General features: G+C 30.6%; 2 protein-coding genes and 1 pseudogene across 5 annotated transcripts; 2 read left to right on the top strand and 1 right to left on the bottom strand.

The window, feature by feature from the left end:
- Window positions 1-321: 321 nt before the first annotated feature.
- Window positions 322-16,442, bottom strand: LOC146898780 (uncharacterized). Its single transcript, XM_085739486.1, has 14 exons — window positions 16,090-16,442; window positions 15,329-15,458; window positions 14,446-14,645; window positions 2,969-3,086; window positions 2,611-2,689; window positions 2,399-2,439; window positions 2,251-2,321; window positions 2,044-2,146; window positions 1,865-1,963; window positions 1,728-1,790; window positions 1,268-1,447; window positions 949-996; window positions 716-772; window positions 322-640 (listed from the first exon to the last, which is right to left on the bottom strand). Exons 1-14 carry the CDS (start codon window positions 16,377-16,379, stop codon window positions 554-556), a joined length of 1,566 nt encoding a protein of 521 aa, XP_085595612.1. The 5' UTR covers window positions 16,380-16,442; the 3' UTR covers window positions 322-553.
- Window positions 5,585-9,542, top strand: LOC146898782 (calcineurin B-like protein 7). 3 transcript variants are annotated; one of them, XM_085739488.1, is made up of 7 exons: window positions 5,585-5,764; window positions 6,506-6,577; window positions 7,053-7,100; window positions 7,246-7,328; window positions 8,852-8,932; window positions 9,038-9,150; window positions 9,369-9,542. In XM_085739488.1, exons 5-7 carry the CDS (start codon window positions 8,861-8,863, stop codon window positions 9,496-9,498), a joined length of 315 nt encoding a protein of 104 aa, XP_085595614.1. In that variant the 5' UTR covers window positions 5,585-5,764; window positions 6,506-6,577; window positions 7,053-7,100; window positions 7,246-7,328; window positions 8,852-8,860; the 3' UTR covers window positions 9,499-9,542. The 3 variants fall into 3 exon arrangements, with proteins under 3 accessions (XP_085595614.1, XP_085595613.1, XP_085595615.1); XM_085739487.1 differs by having other exon boundaries at window positions 7,238-7,328; XM_085739489.1 differs by having other exon boundaries at window positions 5,585-5,791; window positions 7,238-7,328.
- LOC146898781 (rho GTPase-activating protein 2-like) lies at window positions 10,191-14,191 on the top strand (annotated as a pseudogene). Its single transcript, XR_015021525.1, has 6 exons — window positions 10,191-10,326; window positions 10,425-10,774; window positions 12,591-12,685; window positions 12,788-12,831; window positions 13,750-13,855; window positions 13,974-14,191. The product of XR_015021525.1 is annotated as a rho GTPase-activating protein 2-like (transcript).
- Window positions 16,443-18,381: the final 1,939 nt, after the last annotated feature.

The following is an 18,381-nucleotide window of genomic DNA, read 5'->3' as shown; positions in this document are numbered from 1 at the left end:
TTGAGTAGTTAATGTATCTGACCTACATTGTAAAGCAAATACATTAATTATTCTATGAACCTAAAAAAAGAATCTTTTCTTATATTTGAGACCGGAGGGAGTAGCATTTATTGGTCAAAAGTATGTTTTTTCCTCAAAAAAAAAAAAAAAAAAAAAAAAAAAACCAAAACAAAACAAACTTACCCCTAAAACTGATCTAATCAGAATCTAGTGTTTACAAAGCATGTCTTCTGATTTTTTATTTTTGTTTTTTTGGTACCAATGTCTTTTGAATTTTTATATATCTATTTTCATCAACAAAAAGGATAAGTCATACACAAATTTTGATATAAGTACTGTACCAAGCGTAATATACATTCATATGTACATACAAACATACATATCTACATAGGTATACATGATTTTTATCTTGACTAATTATTTTAATATCTAATTATCAAGATTTGATCATATTACTAATCATATGCTGCATTGATTATAAATTATAGCTCATCAGTGGAATTGCATGAAGAACATGTCTATCTTAGAATGTTTCTATCAACTCCATTGTCAATCAGCCAGGGAACAACCTAATTCGATCAGTGATCTTCTTTCTACATATATGACACTTGCGAATTTTCGATCCACACTCTCTGCAAGTCTGCATTTAAGTTACTTGTTAATTAATCATCATTATATTGAGTAAAAAAATATAATCCAGTTTTTTGGACCTTACCATGTGTCCACAACCAAAGGCCAAGTCCTTCTCATTGCTTAAGCAAATTGTACAAGACTGCAATAGTTATCAAAGTAACTTTAGTTCCTTTTGGTATACCAATTGTAACAGAAAATATTACAGTTAATCATAGAATAGAGTTAGATGATAATCATCCCTGTTATATTTTTTCTATTTGTAGATAATTATAAATATTTTTCCAAATCTCTATCATTTTCTGTCTTTGAAGTTACCTGACTAGTCAAGGTTGGATTTCTGCTTAAACTGATCGTCTTGTACACCTGAATAAAATTTAAACATAAGAAAAAAAAAATAAAACTTGCAAATATGAACTTAAGCAGATGACAGAAAAGAGCAAATCCGCATAGTTTCAATTAGAGTATTGCTCTGTAGTGCAAAAGATTACTATGCGACTGAATACGATAAACATGGACCTTGCTGTTATTATTTTTCTAAATTAATAAATTTAGGGGGGCCAAAATTGCTATTTTTTTTGTTGGAGGACCAAAATCGTAAGTTTTTAAAAGTTTGGGGGCCAAAATTTACACATACCTCAACAACAGCAGCCTTGGATTCATCAGCCAAAATTGCCTTGGAAGGAATGGATAATTTTTGTCTTGTCTCTTCAGCCATTCTTATAGGAAATTGAGCTACATTATCAAGCTTCTGTCTAAGCCTTTCAACATACTTGTTTTGTTCATAAAACTCTCTCTTAGCCTTGGCACATTCATTCTGCAAATTAACAAAAACCAATGAGTGGTAACTTGAGGAATGAAATTTAGAATACCTCTCTACTTTGCCATATGACACACCGACATAGACAAAGACACCGGACATGACACTGACACAAACACGTGGACACATGTAATAAGAACCACGTGTCAGTGTCATGTCAGGGATGTCGGACGCTGACACGTTTCTAACACTGAACATGGCTTCAATCATTGGTGTCGGTGTTACATAACTTCAAACACTACATCTTTCAATTTAACAGTGTATTGTAATTATATACCTGCAGCATATGTACAAACTCTTCTTGTTTTTTCCTCTCTGCTACTCCAGTTTCCATTGCAATCTGCATGGTTTTTGTTAGGGTTAATATTTTCATTTTGAATGACTTGCAATGTAAGTTGCATAAACTATGGTGACCTGCAAACAGTGAAGCCTTTGAGATAAATTCGTAACCATTTGACGAGCTTGTTTCTCAGCATTCGATATCAATTCATTTTCATGCTTCAAAATAAACAACTGAAAATGCAGAAACACAAAATATTAGAATCATTCACAATCTAACTTTAATTTTGGAACCTCTTGAAATGAATTATTACCTGGTGTTCATTTTCTTTCTTGAAACTGTAAAGTCTATTAGAGGAATTCTTTGCTCTAATTTCCCAATAGTTAAGCTTTGATTGCAGTGTTATATTTTCACTTCTGAAAAAACATCAAATATTTTGATATACTTGTAAATTAGTGCAACACAAAAATTACATATGTCGATGACACGTGACGGACCAACACTCATATTTCTTATATACCTGATCATTTCCAATTCTTCTTTTAGGTCTCTCATTTTTTCCTCAACCTCTTGGACTTTGTTGTTAGCTTCCTGCATTGTAGCTTAAGTTAAAGAACAAGTACATTTTTCTTTTAGGTATATTTCCAAATTTCCAAAGTCAATCATACCTGAGAAATTAAAATCAGAGCCTTGTTGTTGGTGTTTTCTTCTGCACCAACCAAACAAAAAATTAATAAATGAAATCAAAATATACAAAAGGGATAGTATAGTACAAATTATACAATTAATTATGATTTTATATTTGAAGAAATAAATGAATGTAATCAATATATACAAAAGATATAGCATAATAAAAAAAAATACTAGATATATAAGAGACCTGAATAAAATTCCAAGCATAGAGGGTCATATGAATGATCATTATCTACCACCTCATCTGAATTTGGAGGCATTATAACCTGTTAAGAAAAAGTGAAAAACCAAAATTATTTAAATGTCCCAATTTATTTATTTTACAACAATGAATTTTAAAGAAACATTGCAATTAAAGACTGATATTTAAATTCACTCATGATTTGTTATGCATGAGCATATAATATCTTCATTAAAAAATAAAGCATATAATAGCTTAAAAGTAAATTGTTGATGTAAAAGTAGCACAGTCCATTTTTCTGAGGATGGATTTGTTAAAAAATAGAGCTTAGATATTTTTATGATTTTAAGAAAGTAATAATTACATTTTCATCTGCAGGCCATTCTTGATTACTTGTTGTTACTTGAGTTGAACTTGTCTTCTTAACACAACATTGGAATTTATGCCCTAATTTCCAATCAAAATGTTGGCATGTTTGTGAGCTGCAAGAGAAAAAGGCACAAAAAAACATGAAGCTTGGTGATATAAATTTTTTGTGTGCCTTTTACATAAAATCATGCATTTGTTAAATTTTCTTAGAGTTTATTTTGGAGGAAGAGAGAACTTGTTTTTCTTTTGGAAATTACGCAAATCATAAAATATTTTAAAAATGAAAGAAAGTGATTGAATTGTTAAATGACATACTCCTATATTCTTTCAATTTTTAAAAAATATCTATTTTATATAAAAATAAAAATATAGATCTAACCCTCCAAAACTCTATTATTTTTTTTGAAGGAAAAACTCTATTATTTTTAATATGAAGTAAACTCGTGCAATTCTAACGAGTCGAATTTCTGTGTCAATCTTGAAAAGACAAAATGAATTTACTTTTTTTTTTTTTGGATGGAGATAAATTGCATTAGTTAAGTTCTCTCAATTTTGATGACCTTATGTCAGACTTACCTAGCTTATTTTCACCCATAGTCGGTATACGTTCTAATTGATTTGCTTAATTTTCAACCCTAGCTTATTTTCACCAGTAGGTAGACACAAGAAACTTAATTCCATTTTAATTTTTATGCAAAATTACCCCAATTCAATTTATTTTTTGACTTTATTATTCTAACATTTATTTGAACTATATAAGTGTTTCCTTAAAAATACTTATTATATATATAGTTAAAATAACAAAATTCACATCCCGATAAACTTAACTCAATTGATAAGGACATCACATGATATATACAGAGGTCGAAGTTCGAACATCAAACTTCCAACTTAATATTGTAAAAGATGACTATTCACAATTCCCTACATCTATTTTCACCACTTTTAAAAGAAAACAATAAAAAACAAGAATGCAAGATACACACAGCTTTTTGAAGAAAGTCGTAGTTCTATTATTGAACAAACAGATAGCATTGAAGGATCTCTATGTACACAGGTGGAAATTGACATCTTTACACATTACTTAAACTTGATAGTCACGTTGCACATTTTTTTAACATATTTTCACATTGACATACATATGTTTTGTGAATATAGTTAATGTGAATGCAAATACTTTAATGCACTACCACTTCTTAATAACTAACTTGGTCGTACCAATTTTTATTGAAGGTGACCCAGTGATGATAAATAGAGTTTTATGTAGTTGACATGGTTTCAGATTATTAACAAAATGTCAAATGTTAAAATCTAGCTAACTCAGCAAATCGACAAATTAAGGATGTGATTTAAAATAAAGAAAATGTTAAAGAATGCACCTATAACATTTGTTGATGAAAGTATTATATTGAGAAATGCTGAATATTCAACTTTTTTTTTTTTTTAATTTTTGTTTTTAATAAATAATTTATATTTTTTTACTCGAAAGCACTAATTAACATAACCATTAAAATAAATACAGAGTATAAAATAAAGAATTTATTTCTTCTTCAAACAACACTATCCTATTCCAGCACTATCCTAAATATGAAGCTTATTTGATGACACATGTAAGGTCTCTTTCCAAAGAATTGTTAGGACTTCTTGTTAATTTTCTCTGTTTTCTCACTATGCCTTGGGACCTCTATGTTCCATAAAACAACGTTTCACACACAATTTTGTAACTATATACTTCATCCGTTTGACAATACATTCGTTTTTAAAGAATTTACGCATACCAAGAAATCAAATAAATTTTATTATTTTTGATGAAATTTTGTGTGTTTTTTCTATAATACCCTTAACCATTTATTATTTCATTATTTTATTTTATTTCCCTCTCTACAATAAATAGGTAAGTGTATTACTGACAAATCAATAATTAATGTTGCATTGAAACTTGAAAGTGAAAAGTAATGTGAACAAAATTATTCTCAAAAAACGACAAGTATTGTGAACCGAGGAAGTATATTTTTTTTCCCTATATGTAAGAGTTAGAGTTCCATAAAATAATGTTCCACACTGGTGCCTCTATTTTCTTTGCTTTTGCTTTAATATTCATAATTTTTAACTCTAGTTTTTAATGAAACTATTAATGAAGTGATAAGGGTTAATAGTAAAGTCAATCAAGCATAATTGATTTCATTTTTAAAAGTCTAATAAGTGTATATTTTTAAGAGTTCTCTCAACACTTGTCAGTGTCCAACTAACTAGATTTTGTATTAATTAACTAATGGTTTAGTTTTTTTTTTTTTTTTGAGAACAACTAATGGTTTAGTTAAAAATAATTAGTTTCGTACAGTGATTAAGCTACAACAATAAAAAAAATACGACTATAGAAAAAATCACAAAAACATTTTTTTGAAGGAGAAAAATCACAAAAACATGAAAGGTGGCATTGACTTAAAAAGTTTAATTAGTTGGAGTGACTTTTGACAAATTAATCTACTAAACTAAATAAGAAAATAAATGTCCGTTGATTTTACCATTTTGCCCTTATTAGGGGTATTTTAGTAAATTGGTAATTGGCGGGGAGTGTTATTATATAAAAATGGTGAGAAAGGGGAACGGTGGAAACGGTGGAAAATGGGGGAACGGTGGAAACGGTGAGAAAGGGAAAGTGACGGGGGGAGGGGGGAGAGAACGTAATACAACGAAATTGACGGGGAGAAACGAAATTGACAGGAAAAGAAAAGGAGGAATCAAGGAACGGCGCCTCTCATCCTCTTCATCAAATCTTAGTTTTTCTCAGGTGATTTCTCCAACCTGGCTAACCGGGGTACTGTTTTCTTCATCATTCACAGTCAATTTCCCATCTTTTCATCAATCTATTAGCATGCATGTTTAGGGTTTGTTGTTTTGTTCTCCTTCTGGGTTTTTTTGATCCTCTTTCTGTGTTTTTCTTATTTCTTTGTGTGATTATGGTGTGTAATTGAATGTTAGAGGATTGTTTTATCCTTGATTCTGGTTGCATGTTTTTGGAGAGTTGTTTTTGTTATTTTAGGGGTTTGATTTTGATGTTTTGGTTTGTTGTTTGGTTAATTGGTTTTCTTTTGTAGAATATCAACTTCTACAAGTTTGTTACTCATATAGTCTTTCTGTTGTTTTGATGCTGCATGTTTTAATGATATTTTGTTTTGTAGTTTGTTGAATATAATGTCTGAAGAATTTGGTGTAGTGATAAATCATATTTAAATGGTCTTTGCATTTTTGAAGAATTTCAAGACATGTTACAGAAATTATATGGAAAGATTTGATATTCATGGTATAGAAAGGTCTTTGATTATATGAAAGTTCTTGATACAAAGAATTCTCCCAATGATGCAGAAAATTTATGGTGGAAATAATGGGTTTAGAAGTATCTTTTGATTTTTTTTGGTTTAGAATGATTACTGAAAAATATGTATTTTGTACATTGATTAATTTTGAAATCTAATGTTTTGAATCCATTACTTATTTGTTATTTACACACACCCTTTTATTGAAAATTTAGATGGACAATGGATTTGAGGATGGACAAGCAGCTTCTGATATGATGGCAAGCAGTCAACAGAGGAAAAAAAGGGTTAATTTCTACTTTTTCACGTGTTGTTTTAGTTTTTCTTCATTATAGTTTTTCTACATATAATTCACTGAGACCTCCATCACCACTCTCACTTTCACAGTGATTTAGTTAGGAACTGAAAACTAAATTTGGCATCATACATCAATGTTGATTTGTTTCAGAATTGCTAGATGCTTCTGATCCTTTGATTTGGGAGTCCTTGATGAGCCCTCTTTTATTTAGGGTTTTATGGAATTGAGTAATAAGAATAGTGAGAGTAGAATTGGTCATTTATATAGCAAGTTAACTCTTATTTCAATAGAACCCAATTTAGTTATTATCAGTTCAAATTACAGAACATTGATAATTAGCTAAATATAATGCGCGGGTACTGCTAACTATATGTGTTTTAACTGTTGTTTATTTTAATTTGTTTGCTATTGTTGATTGTTGATATTCAAATCTAAAATTGATTATCTTTTTGTATGCAATGCAGGAGATTAGTGCAAGCCGACAAAGACATCTGAAGAGAAGAAAAATGAATGTATGGAATTAATTGTGTAACAGAAAAGTTAAACTTTCAGTCATTTCTATGAGAGCCTGACAGTGAGTAGCTTAGTTGTGCAGGACACAGTGAGTAGCTGACAGTCATTCTGACACAATTATCTTTCCATAACTTAGTTGTGCAGGACACAGTGAGTAGCTGGCAGCTTTTTCCCTTTTAAAGATGAAAAAAATTCAAAGGATGATCCTCTCATATTTTAGCTAACTGGTACACATACTGTCTCTGCATTTTTTGATTTACTACTTAATAGTACTTAATTGGTGACCTTTGTGAGGAATGAGGGAGAAGTAATTGCCTTTTATTGAGGATGCTAATTGATGCAAGGTTTAGTTTAGGTAGAAAGAAAAGGGGAAGTTACCAACTTTTTCATCATATCATGTCTGATTAATAAGTTGTGAGCGTGGAGCTTTGACAGTGGTGTATGCATGAACTTTAAATTTTGCTTTCAACACACCTTAGAGTTATACAATCAATTATTTGATGCATATGATATGAAAATGTGGTTGGAAAAGGAGCTATTGATCTGTTTAAGGTATAAGAAAAGGAAATAACCAAATTATAATTTATCTCCCTAAGGACATTGTCTGACAAAGATTTGGTGATATGGACTGATGAACTATGAAGCAAACATTAGACCTACCAATACAATACTCTCAGATTAGATGTTAACTGCAAACTCTATGTTCATTAAACCTGAGCTGTAAGTAGTAAAGAAAGTAGTATTGAAGAGAAGCTAGAAATGTCAAATTAAATCTATATTGTATAAGAGCAACTCTAAAATAAGTTAAGAACATTGTCTTGATTTTTTTTTCTGCATTCAAGTTGAGTGGCACTACAATATGTCAAAGAGTTTCCTCTGCGGATCAGTTCTTAGGCCAAAGAAACACTTCAATTGCGAGACCCAAGACCTTATAAAATAAGTTAAGAACCCAATGCATTGACATAAAAATAAGTGACTGTTCTTAAATCTTATGAAGCAACTGTAAGTCCGCAAAAAGTAACTTTAGAACATAAATATGATATTTAGTTCTTTACACTCTCTCTCACCTATTTCTCTCTTCTCACTTTCTTCTCACAACCAAACACACCCTAATGGACGCATTGTTCCGTAGAGTCAAAGTATGAAATCAATGGTAAACTTTGGGACATACTTTCACCCGCTTTCACTGCTAAAAAAATTTCAATGTTTATGTAAGTGTGCTTCTTTCCTCTGCTATAAGGTCTCAAGCCCATTGTGAAAAATCAGAATGTCGATTGTAAATATTTAAAGCCAACCATTTTACATTTATCAGAAAACTTTAGTATAAAATAAGTAATAAAACATCAAAATTTGGCACAAATTAGCATACTGCTGAAAATATAAGAAAGAATTTTAAAATGCATAGATTGTGATTCTGCCAATGCTGTCCCCAAAACCAAACCTGCATAGAATCAATTTATGTCTTCATCATAGTATTTATTATATGTTTCAGATAAAGATTGACATAATTATGGATATATTAGTAAAGAAATAAATAATGCAGTTGAAAATTTGAAAACGCTCCTATAAAAAGTGACATCAAAATCTCTAAATGGTCTTATATTTAAGGACAGAGAAAGTAGTAGTTTTTTGTGTGAATGCTCCTTCTCATGTAACTTTAGTAGTTATAGACTACGGTTAAATTTATGCATTTTATTCTAACTTTTTGAGTGTCTTATGAACCTTTTTTGTACATAATGGCATACTGAAGTTGAAGGAGATGGTCTTGGCTACTTTGATTGAATCAGAAGTTACAGTTTCAGACGATATTGTTGAATCCATTATGGAAAAGGTTCTTAACCATATGAAACCATACATTTATCCTCCTTCAATTTCTATAGTTTCCTCAGTTTCATTCTTTTCTCTTATACTTCTTTCTTGGCCTGATCTTTTTTAGACAATGAAGGAGGTTGACTCAAAAGGAGATGGGAAGATTGATATGGAAGAGTGGAAAGAGTATGCAGCAAAGAATCCTTCTCTTCTTAAGATCATGACTCTGCCATATCTAAAGTAGGTTTCTTTTCTATTCAATGAAACTTAATCATTATATAATGTGCAGAAGTTGAGGAGTCTTCTGCATTTTCTCCCTTATACTGAACTGTCTAAAGCTTTTTGTCATAATAATATGTTCAATTAGAGAACTTCAAGTTATATGCTTGACAAGTAAATTTTGACAAATGATTTTATCTTTAAAAAACTTTGATTCTACATTTGTGGTGTGCATGTAGAGATGCAGATTTAGTTCAAAGAATTGGAGCTGCAACATCACTTGAACTTAGAGCAAGTGGAACTCACTATACTTGTGCTCCTTGTGTGGTTGTAAGGCATCACAACCAACTTCTGAATTTATTATGCTGATTAACTACAGCTCTATGTTAATAATTTTTTCTTATTATATTGTGCATAAGTGCTAAAGCTTGCTTGAAAGAAAGACAGGTTTTATGCATCAAATTTGAAAACAAAGTAATGGATGACAATCAATTTGAAGGTATAATCCTGGTTTTTAATCATGGCTTGAATTTCTATGATGTATGATTTTCTATTTTGATTTTCATGCAGTAAAAGGTGGATAAAAAATTAGATTTGTGGAATTTTGTACAAATGAGTGTTGTGTTAGTAGTTTTGGATTGATTTTGCTTCAGTTTTGTTTTTGATATTTTAGATATTTTGTCCACCGGTATTCGGGTTTTGTTTTGGTATTTGATAGTTAAAAGAAAGATTTGTTTTGGTAATTAAGCGCTTTGATTTGGTCATGTTGTGTGCTCTGATATGTGAAGGCGGATTCACAGTGCATCGACAAATTTTTTTCATGTCTGTTTCTACGCCTTTCATTGCATTGTTGGTGATAAGAGTGGGCGTTCAAGGGGATGTGGAAAGTTTGGCTAACTGTAATGTAGGATTTGAAAAGTTCATCTTAATATTTTCTTATGCTTTTGTTTTGTGTTTACTTTTTCATAAAATGCAAGCCGTTTTATAATTAAAATTTTCCAAAAGCAATCAAATCATTATTTTTACTAATGTTTATCCATATTCTGATGTGATTTGTGATCATGAATAACTGCAGTGTTAGTGTGTTTGGTTTCTCAGTAGAATCAATGCAATGTTCTTATGATTCAAAAGGAAACAGTGTCCCCACTATTCTGTTACTGATGCAGGAGAGGTTATACTCACAGGGGAGGACTAAAGGTAAGTACAAAATTTATGATATGTCAGTTTTCCAGATTATGTGAACCAACTATAATTTTTTTCCTGCTTTTATCACTTTTTAATTAACGAATTTTCAGGCTGAAGGAATATTTTGTATAAATCTAGAAAACGGTGAAGAGGAGCATTTGAGGGAGCAATTGAATAGTGGCATTGTGCCAATTGACATTGATGTACATTGCTTGGCTGGCTTAATTAAAGCATGGTTTAGGGAACTTCCTTCAGGAGTGTTAGATGGACTTTCACCTGAGGAAGTTCTTGAATGCACACTGAAGAAGAATTTGTTGAGCTTGTGAAGCAGCTGAAACCAGTTGAATCAGCTTTGCTTAATTGGGCTGTTGATCTTATGGCTGATGTTGTAGTTGAAGAGGAGTATAACAAATTGGATGCTAGAAATATTGCTATGGTTTTTGCTCCAAATATGACTCAGGTATGCTTATTTGCTTGCACTTTTTGTGTATATAAATCATGTATCCCCTGCAAGAAATCACAGAGAACCTGTAGAAGATAATTTAAAAGAAAACAACAATGTTTCATAAGAGTGATAGAGATTATCAAATTTGACTTGCAAATTAGATTTAAGTTCTATTGCCACTTACTATATGCAACACAATGACTTCTTTTCTCTATTTGTTTGTTTTCTGTCAGATAAGCATATAGAGTTATATAAGAAAGTTCTAAGTAGTTGTTAAAGCAGCTAAACCCGCAGATCCATGTTTGTACCATTCATTTTCTGTGTGTTCTGCATTAGAGGTTATTATTTAAACAAAAGGTTAACTGTGAAGCACTTTTTTTCTTCTTTTGCCTTTGGAAAGGCATACTGATGTTCTATTGGACTTCATCTGATTGATAAATTGAGCAGCACATTAATTCAGAGGTTGGTTCCGCAAAATATTTAGTTCAAATTTACTTAAAACTAATAGTTATTTCCAAACCCACATGCAACAGCCATGAAGGAAATCATATGTAAAAGTTATTTCAGTGAAACAAATTATCTTCTTCTCATTCATTATATATTATATATGTGTGTCTAAACCAATTAGTAAATGTCACACAAGCATGTCCTGAACCAGGAAAGGTTAGTTGTAATGGAAATGTGATGTAAAGTGGTAGTCTTTTAGTGTCTATCGCTGGTATGGTTTATGTGTTTACGAATTGAGGTTCTAAGATAAATTGAAGAAATAATAGTTGTTAGCTTCTGTAACTATCAGAATAAGTATTCTATTTTATGCATCAGACCTCTCCTTATATGTGTAACATTCGGAAGCCTATTTATCCTGACTGGTGAACTTTCAAAGTTGTTTAAAGTTTGGGAATGTGCTTAATTTTTTTTGTCTGTAGGAGTTTTTCTTTTATTGTTGGTTATTTTTCTTACACTGTTATTGTCATTTGAATATGAGAACGAGGCTGCATTTCAATAGAAAAAATATAGCATCTCTAACTACCATGATTAGTATTCATAAAGTAATCGTATCTTGGCAGATAGTATAGTATATCTCTTATGAAAAACATGAGCAATATTTGAGACCATGCACCTATATAATAAGCACATATAACTTTTTGAAAGCAGCAGCTTTGCTTTCCGTTGTCTCAAAAGTGGTTGACTTCACTGCTGTCTCAGAATATATATCAACCTTTTTCTGTAGCTACCTCTTCTGCAGGTTGTTTATAATTTTACATACAGTTCAGTGTCCTTACTGTAATATGTGGCTCAGCTGCATCAGAATTCATAATAGCATGTTCTCTACCCCAGCCAACAACCAAGATAAATAAATTTATCTACTTTACCATTTTGTTGACCGATGCAAATTGCTTTGTTTTTGTTGTTTTACTTGACTTTTTTTACTCTCAAATATAAGCAATCTTCAATCACCTGCACTGTATTTGTTGCTATTGTTTCTATAATGCCCTTCATCGGTGCTAGCAGACAATTGAAATTAGAATGACACTTAGTTTTGCAGACAATTGATATCCACTTTCACTGTATTTTTGGGAATGTGCTTATAAAAATTCATTTGTCTAATGGCTAATTAGAGTAGTTAATGTAGTTAAGAGTTGTTATAGTCAGTCAGTTATTCGGATTAGTTAGAGAGTATGTGTGTAATATAGGAGAACACAATTATAAAAGTTCCGCATTGATCTCGGCGAAGAAAAAGATGTGGTAAACTTATCAGGCAATTTTTTAACTGTTGTCCATGATTATTATATTTTACATACTTATTCTGAAAGTATTTTCATTTTCATAGTGGATAAGGCTCTGCTGGAAGATGATTATCTTGATCATCGAACATTACCTCTTCGAGATATTAGTAGACATGCAGAATGTATGGAGCGATCGGCGGTGAGTATTCTCAACTATAATTAGTGTGTTACATTGCTAGCATTTGACATTGGGCATTATGAGTTAAATTTCATCAACTGTTCCATTTGTTTCTCTATGTAGAAAAAGGAGGCAATTAATTCTAAAACATCTTCCACCAATCAAAGGTACACTACGTCACTCCCTTCTGTTAGATTTAAGTTAGACAATCACATAAATGGCACATTTATTTTCTGGTCAATGGTAACGTTTTTTAATCTGAGTATATAGCTATGCTGCAAATTAGTACATATCATTGTACACATCTTGGTTGGTATTTATATAAGGGTGATTCATTCAATGAAATCTAAGAAATTTGGGGCATGTTTTAGAAAAATTAAGGTATTTAATGCAAGACAATCTTTATGTGAAAAAAAAGGGGAGATTGGTCTGTTATTGATGGTTTATTTTAGCGCATATTATAGGGTTTGGATCCTCTCCAGTCACATGAGAGTCCAGTGAAATCTTGTCCACTAAAAATTAATGTATGTGGGAATTTTCAATGTTGAAAATAAGAGAGAGAAAACAATTAATGGTGCAGATTGTGTCACTGGAGAAGACTGGAGAAATTTCCACAGGAGGAAATCCATTCCCCATATTATATACCTTTTTTTTACCCAATCTTTACTATATTTTCAACTCATAATTAAGAGTGTCAATGACAAAACCACAAGGGTAATTTCACTATATATAGCCAGTGACCACTTCATTGTTCAGAACCTTTCTCCATAATTAAGAAACAGTGTCCTTTGTGTCCTTTTTTCTATTGTCCTTACAAACATGGGTCGCCATTTCTGTTGTTTAAAGCAAAAACTAAGAAAATGTTTATGGTCCCCTGAAGAAGATGAGAAGCTTTTCAATTACATAACCATGTTTGGTGTTGGATATTGGAGTTCAGTTCCTAAACTAGCTGGTAATATTAACATATATATACTTACATATCAAGTTATCAACATATGAAAGAAAAAATTCCTTATCTTTTTTTACTTTACAATTAATCAGAATTATTGACAGAGAAAAGAAACTCATTTTTTTATGTATTGCAGGGTTGCAAATGGAAAGAGTTGTAGATTAAGATGGATAAACTATTTGAGGCCTGATTTGAAGAGAGAAAGATCTTATTATCAATCTTCATGAAGCACTTGGAAATAGGTAACATATATTATGTACATTGAAGAATAAAGTTTTAATATATGTTCAAGCATGTTATGGTTATATATATGTTAAGTCATAATGCTTAAAAAATGATTAATAATTTCAAATGTTTCAGGTGGGCTCAAATTGCAGCACAACTACGAGGGAGAACAAATAATGAGATAAAAAACTTTTGGAATTCAAGTTTGAAGAAGAAATCAACCTTAAATAGTTATTATGTTACTTTTTTTTTTTGGAAAATACATTATTCAACCCGTTCTCAAATAGTTCCAATGAAAACCAAACTTTCATTAATATTTTGATAAAGATTTATAATATTTGTGCAATATTCGTTCATTTGCTCATTTTTTTCTTTGGAACAATTTCTTTGCAATGGTTTCGTTTATGGTAGACCTATCTAAGATTTGATATGTTATGGATCATGGTTTTTTATATTTATATGCATGTAATATCTAAATTTCGAATCAGTTTACTTTTAAGCGTATTAACAAATATGTGTTTGCCAACAAAATTATCCGAAAAAAAGCAATCCATCCCGTGCGAAGCACGGGTTTGTAACTAGTATATTATGAAACAAAACAACTTACCAATATTTTATAGCTTTGCATCTTGAGCATTTTTGGGAACATGGATTGCCACAAACTGCACAGCCACTATGTTGAAGCCCTATTGCTGTTTCTTTAATTAACTCAGCACTATTTTCTCCTCCTTCAATATAGTAAACATCCCCCTCATATGTTTTATGCTCATCATCATCATCATCATTGAATGAGTACTTAGAGTTTTCCTGCATATTAATGTTAATATTTAAATACGTGTCACCTTATTATCTTTACTTTTAGAAATACCTAAGTCATATATAGATAAAAATATATTTATGATAAGTCATTGTATTTCTTTCTCACACACACAACGCGTTTGAATAATAGAATGGGTCACATCAATTTTCTCTTTAGTCTCAAAGTAAAAAAGAAAAAACCCACACTATTTATGAATATTTCCTAAACTTATTTAATTTTCTGAAATGTTTTCGAAAAATATTTGTACTCATAATTAAAAATATTTTTTATGATCAAAGCTTGTTTCACGAAAATGATAATGATTATTAGAATCTTCAGTTTTAAATAATTAATTTAATTTTAAGCAAAAATAAATTAATGAATATATTTTAACTTTTTTTCTTAAATTAAACCTTTTTTTTTATATTTAAAATCAAGGGAGTAGTTTACTTATTAATTGAAACCCGACATGGAGTTTTTGTAAATCGGATTGTAACATCAAATTGCTATCTAGAAGAAACTTCATTGACTTTTTTGAGGAATCGAAATTTTTTCCCTTCCACAATAAGCTGCATCTAGAAAAATACTTATCATAAAAAAAAGGTCAAACAATCCTAAAATGAGGATTTCAAACTAAGAACTTAAAGATTAATTGTATAAACTAGGAGTTTATGATATATTGTAACATTACGTTTCCATGCTCCAAGAGAAAGCACTGAGTTTCATGAAAAGATGATTCCTCATGTTCTTCTGCAGACACTATCTCAACACATTCGTCTTTGTGCCAAAATCTCCAATGCATGATATGACATGCTTTTGAGCTGATGAAAACAACCACATTAAAATCAAAATCGTTTATGAGAAAAATATTCATAAAATAAATTTATTGACAAAGTGAAAATGTGAATCCAGAAAGAAATGAATATTGAAAACAAAAACTAAGTGATAAAAAGTGAAAATCATCTCTAACTCCATGAATAAACTTTACGTACGAGAGTAAGTTAAAAATAAATTTTATTTTGTATATCTCTAATAATTTCTATGCTATTTTAAATTAGGTTGCATTAACTCTAACCAAATAGTTATTTTGAATGATTCGACTTTATCTGAAGCTTGTTGATGAGTTGAGATCAATAACAATTATCATATGTATTACTTTTCATTGATTGAATGAGATGATACATTTTACTTATAGTTATATCCCCACCCCACCCACTTCTCATTATTTGTATGTAAAAAGTACTAAAACTTTTTTTTTTTTTGTTCTAAACTCTTTTACTAAAACTTTTTTTTTTTTTTTTTCAGAAAAAAACCTAAAACTTTGTTTTATTAGGGAACCTTCTTTTAGTAAAGCCGCAAAAAAACTTCTACCCAGAAAGGCACTAATATTATAATGCATATATAATGAACAAAAAGGATAAAGGAAAGATGGAATAAGATTTGGAAGCTTACCAATATATAGCATTTTTGCATCGTGAGCATCTTTTGATTATGTTTCTGAATTTGCCACAAAAGGAGCAAACACAATATTCATTTAGTTTGTTCTCCTCGTCATCTTGTTCAAACAATAATATTTCATCACTAACTTCCACCTCCTCCTCCTCCTCCCTTTGTTTATTGGCTTCACTTGAGTTTGTTACTTTGTTTTCTAGCCAAGCAAGAAACCCTACGAAGAGTATTATCATTACCAACAAGAACTTGAGGGAACAATCTTGATCCATGACTACCACCATTAGAAGCATCTATGCAAAATTTGTTAATGATATATTTATATAGCCACTTGGATGGATATTTTAGGAACGGCTAAGGAACAAAGAGATCATAGGATTAGTATATATAGTTCTTTAGAATTAAAATATAATTGATTATAGATATTAAGTTACTCGACCATTTGTTTCTTGGAAATTCCATGTGTTCTTCCATGATAGTTATACTTACATTATTTTAAGGGGGAAAACAAGCTAGCTGGAAAGAAATGAGAACTAGTCAAAGTGAAATATTAGAAAATTGAAAGCATTAAAATTCTAGGAAACAATAAAACCGTTGACCTAAACTGCTATCTATAACACATATATACTTCCACACTTGCTTTTTTTTTTAAACATCAAATTAAAGCATAATTTCAAATAGGAAAATGCTAATGAATATTCTATGACACTTTTTAAAGATCTTAAAATGTAAGATATTATGAAAGGTTGTGTATTTAGTGGGTTGAAAATTGAAATGTTTAACTTTAAAAAAAAATTACATAATTTAAAATGTTTAAAGAGTGTCATGGAGACACTTGTTAACAAAAACCTTTTGTTAACAAAATGAGTACAAGGAATACTCCATCCAAACACAAAGTCATAGCCTGCGGATGATTGATAATATAGGGACAACTTTGCTGGGATCTTTCTTTATAGCGATGCCTTTAAATACCAAACTGTTTGAAATTAATATTTCAACGGTTTAGTTTTTTTAGGTAGAATCAACAGACACACACACACACACACACACACACACACACACACACATATATATATATATATATATATATATATATATATATATATATATATATACACTAGAACGCCGACCCGTGCGTCGCACGGGTCTTTTAAAATTACAAACTGTAGTATATTTTGAACAATCGGTATTTCGTTTTTTTTAATGAGAATAGATTTCTTTTAATGATGAAGGAATATAGTTTGTTATTAACATATGAAACTATATCATATTTTTTGTATTAACCATTTGGTTCGAAGAAAAAAGGAGATATGGTAATCTGGAGTTCGGTCGAAAAGTAAGAAAAGTTTGACCAAAAATTGTCATCCTAAAATCAAATTCAAGTTCTCTTGAACAATTCATTAAATATGGAATTCATTAACCATTCAAACCCAATTGTTTGATTTATGAAACATTATCATATGACATTTACGATTGCAATGAGAATAGAAAATATAGAGGTGGAAGACAATACATTAGAAGAATCGTCTTTAAAAAAAAAAGATTGATGGAGAGCATCAAGATCCATTCACTATGTTCGTTTACAACACAATTTCAAACATCTGTGTTCCACCATCATCGATTGGTGTGACCTATATTCCCTTTTCTCTTCTCTTTTCACTTGACCTGGTTGATGGAGTAATCACAGCTTTCAAACAATCCTATACAAAACGATAAAATTAAAATTAAAACAAACTTTGAATTTCCTTTGTGTGTGAGATGAACACAAACTTACATCATAGCCTAAAAGCAAAGTTGGATTATTGTAGAACCATTAAATATTCGGTAAAGCACCCAATATAACAACATAACATTGATTTCAAATAAGAAAAGAATACACCAAGTCGATCAATATCATAGTTGATTCTTAGAACCTCCTAACAATATGAATATTAATTGATACCACAACATATAGGAACAGATAAACAAAATATTAAGCACTAAACAGAACAAACAAAACTATCATGCAAATGTATGGAAGGAGGACAATAAACATTGGCACATTGCAGCAACGTTTAAGAGTATGGCTTTGTACAAAAAATGTATGACATAACACAACCAAGATCCTTAAAGCACAACTTACACCAGGTATTGAGGAAAGGATGAGGATATAGGACGCCGAAGTTTGGCTCACAAAAGACTCATGTCCACATTGTACACACCAGACAAAAAACATACTGAGCTATCAATTTCTTTCGAAAGGATAATCACAACTAACTATTATAACACCTTTAGATCCTATTAGAGAATCAATGT

This window comes from Medicago sativa, chromosome 8 (assembly GCF_051527215.1).
Source record: "Medicago sativa cultivar Bolivia chromosome 8, Bolivia_mono, whole genome shotgun sequence".
Lineage (NCBI taxonomy): Eukaryota > Viridiplantae > Streptophyta > Magnoliopsida > Fabales > Fabaceae > Medicago > Medicago sativa.
Note: the sequence above shows the minus strand (reverse complement) of the source record. Positions and strands in the feature narration are given on the sequence as shown.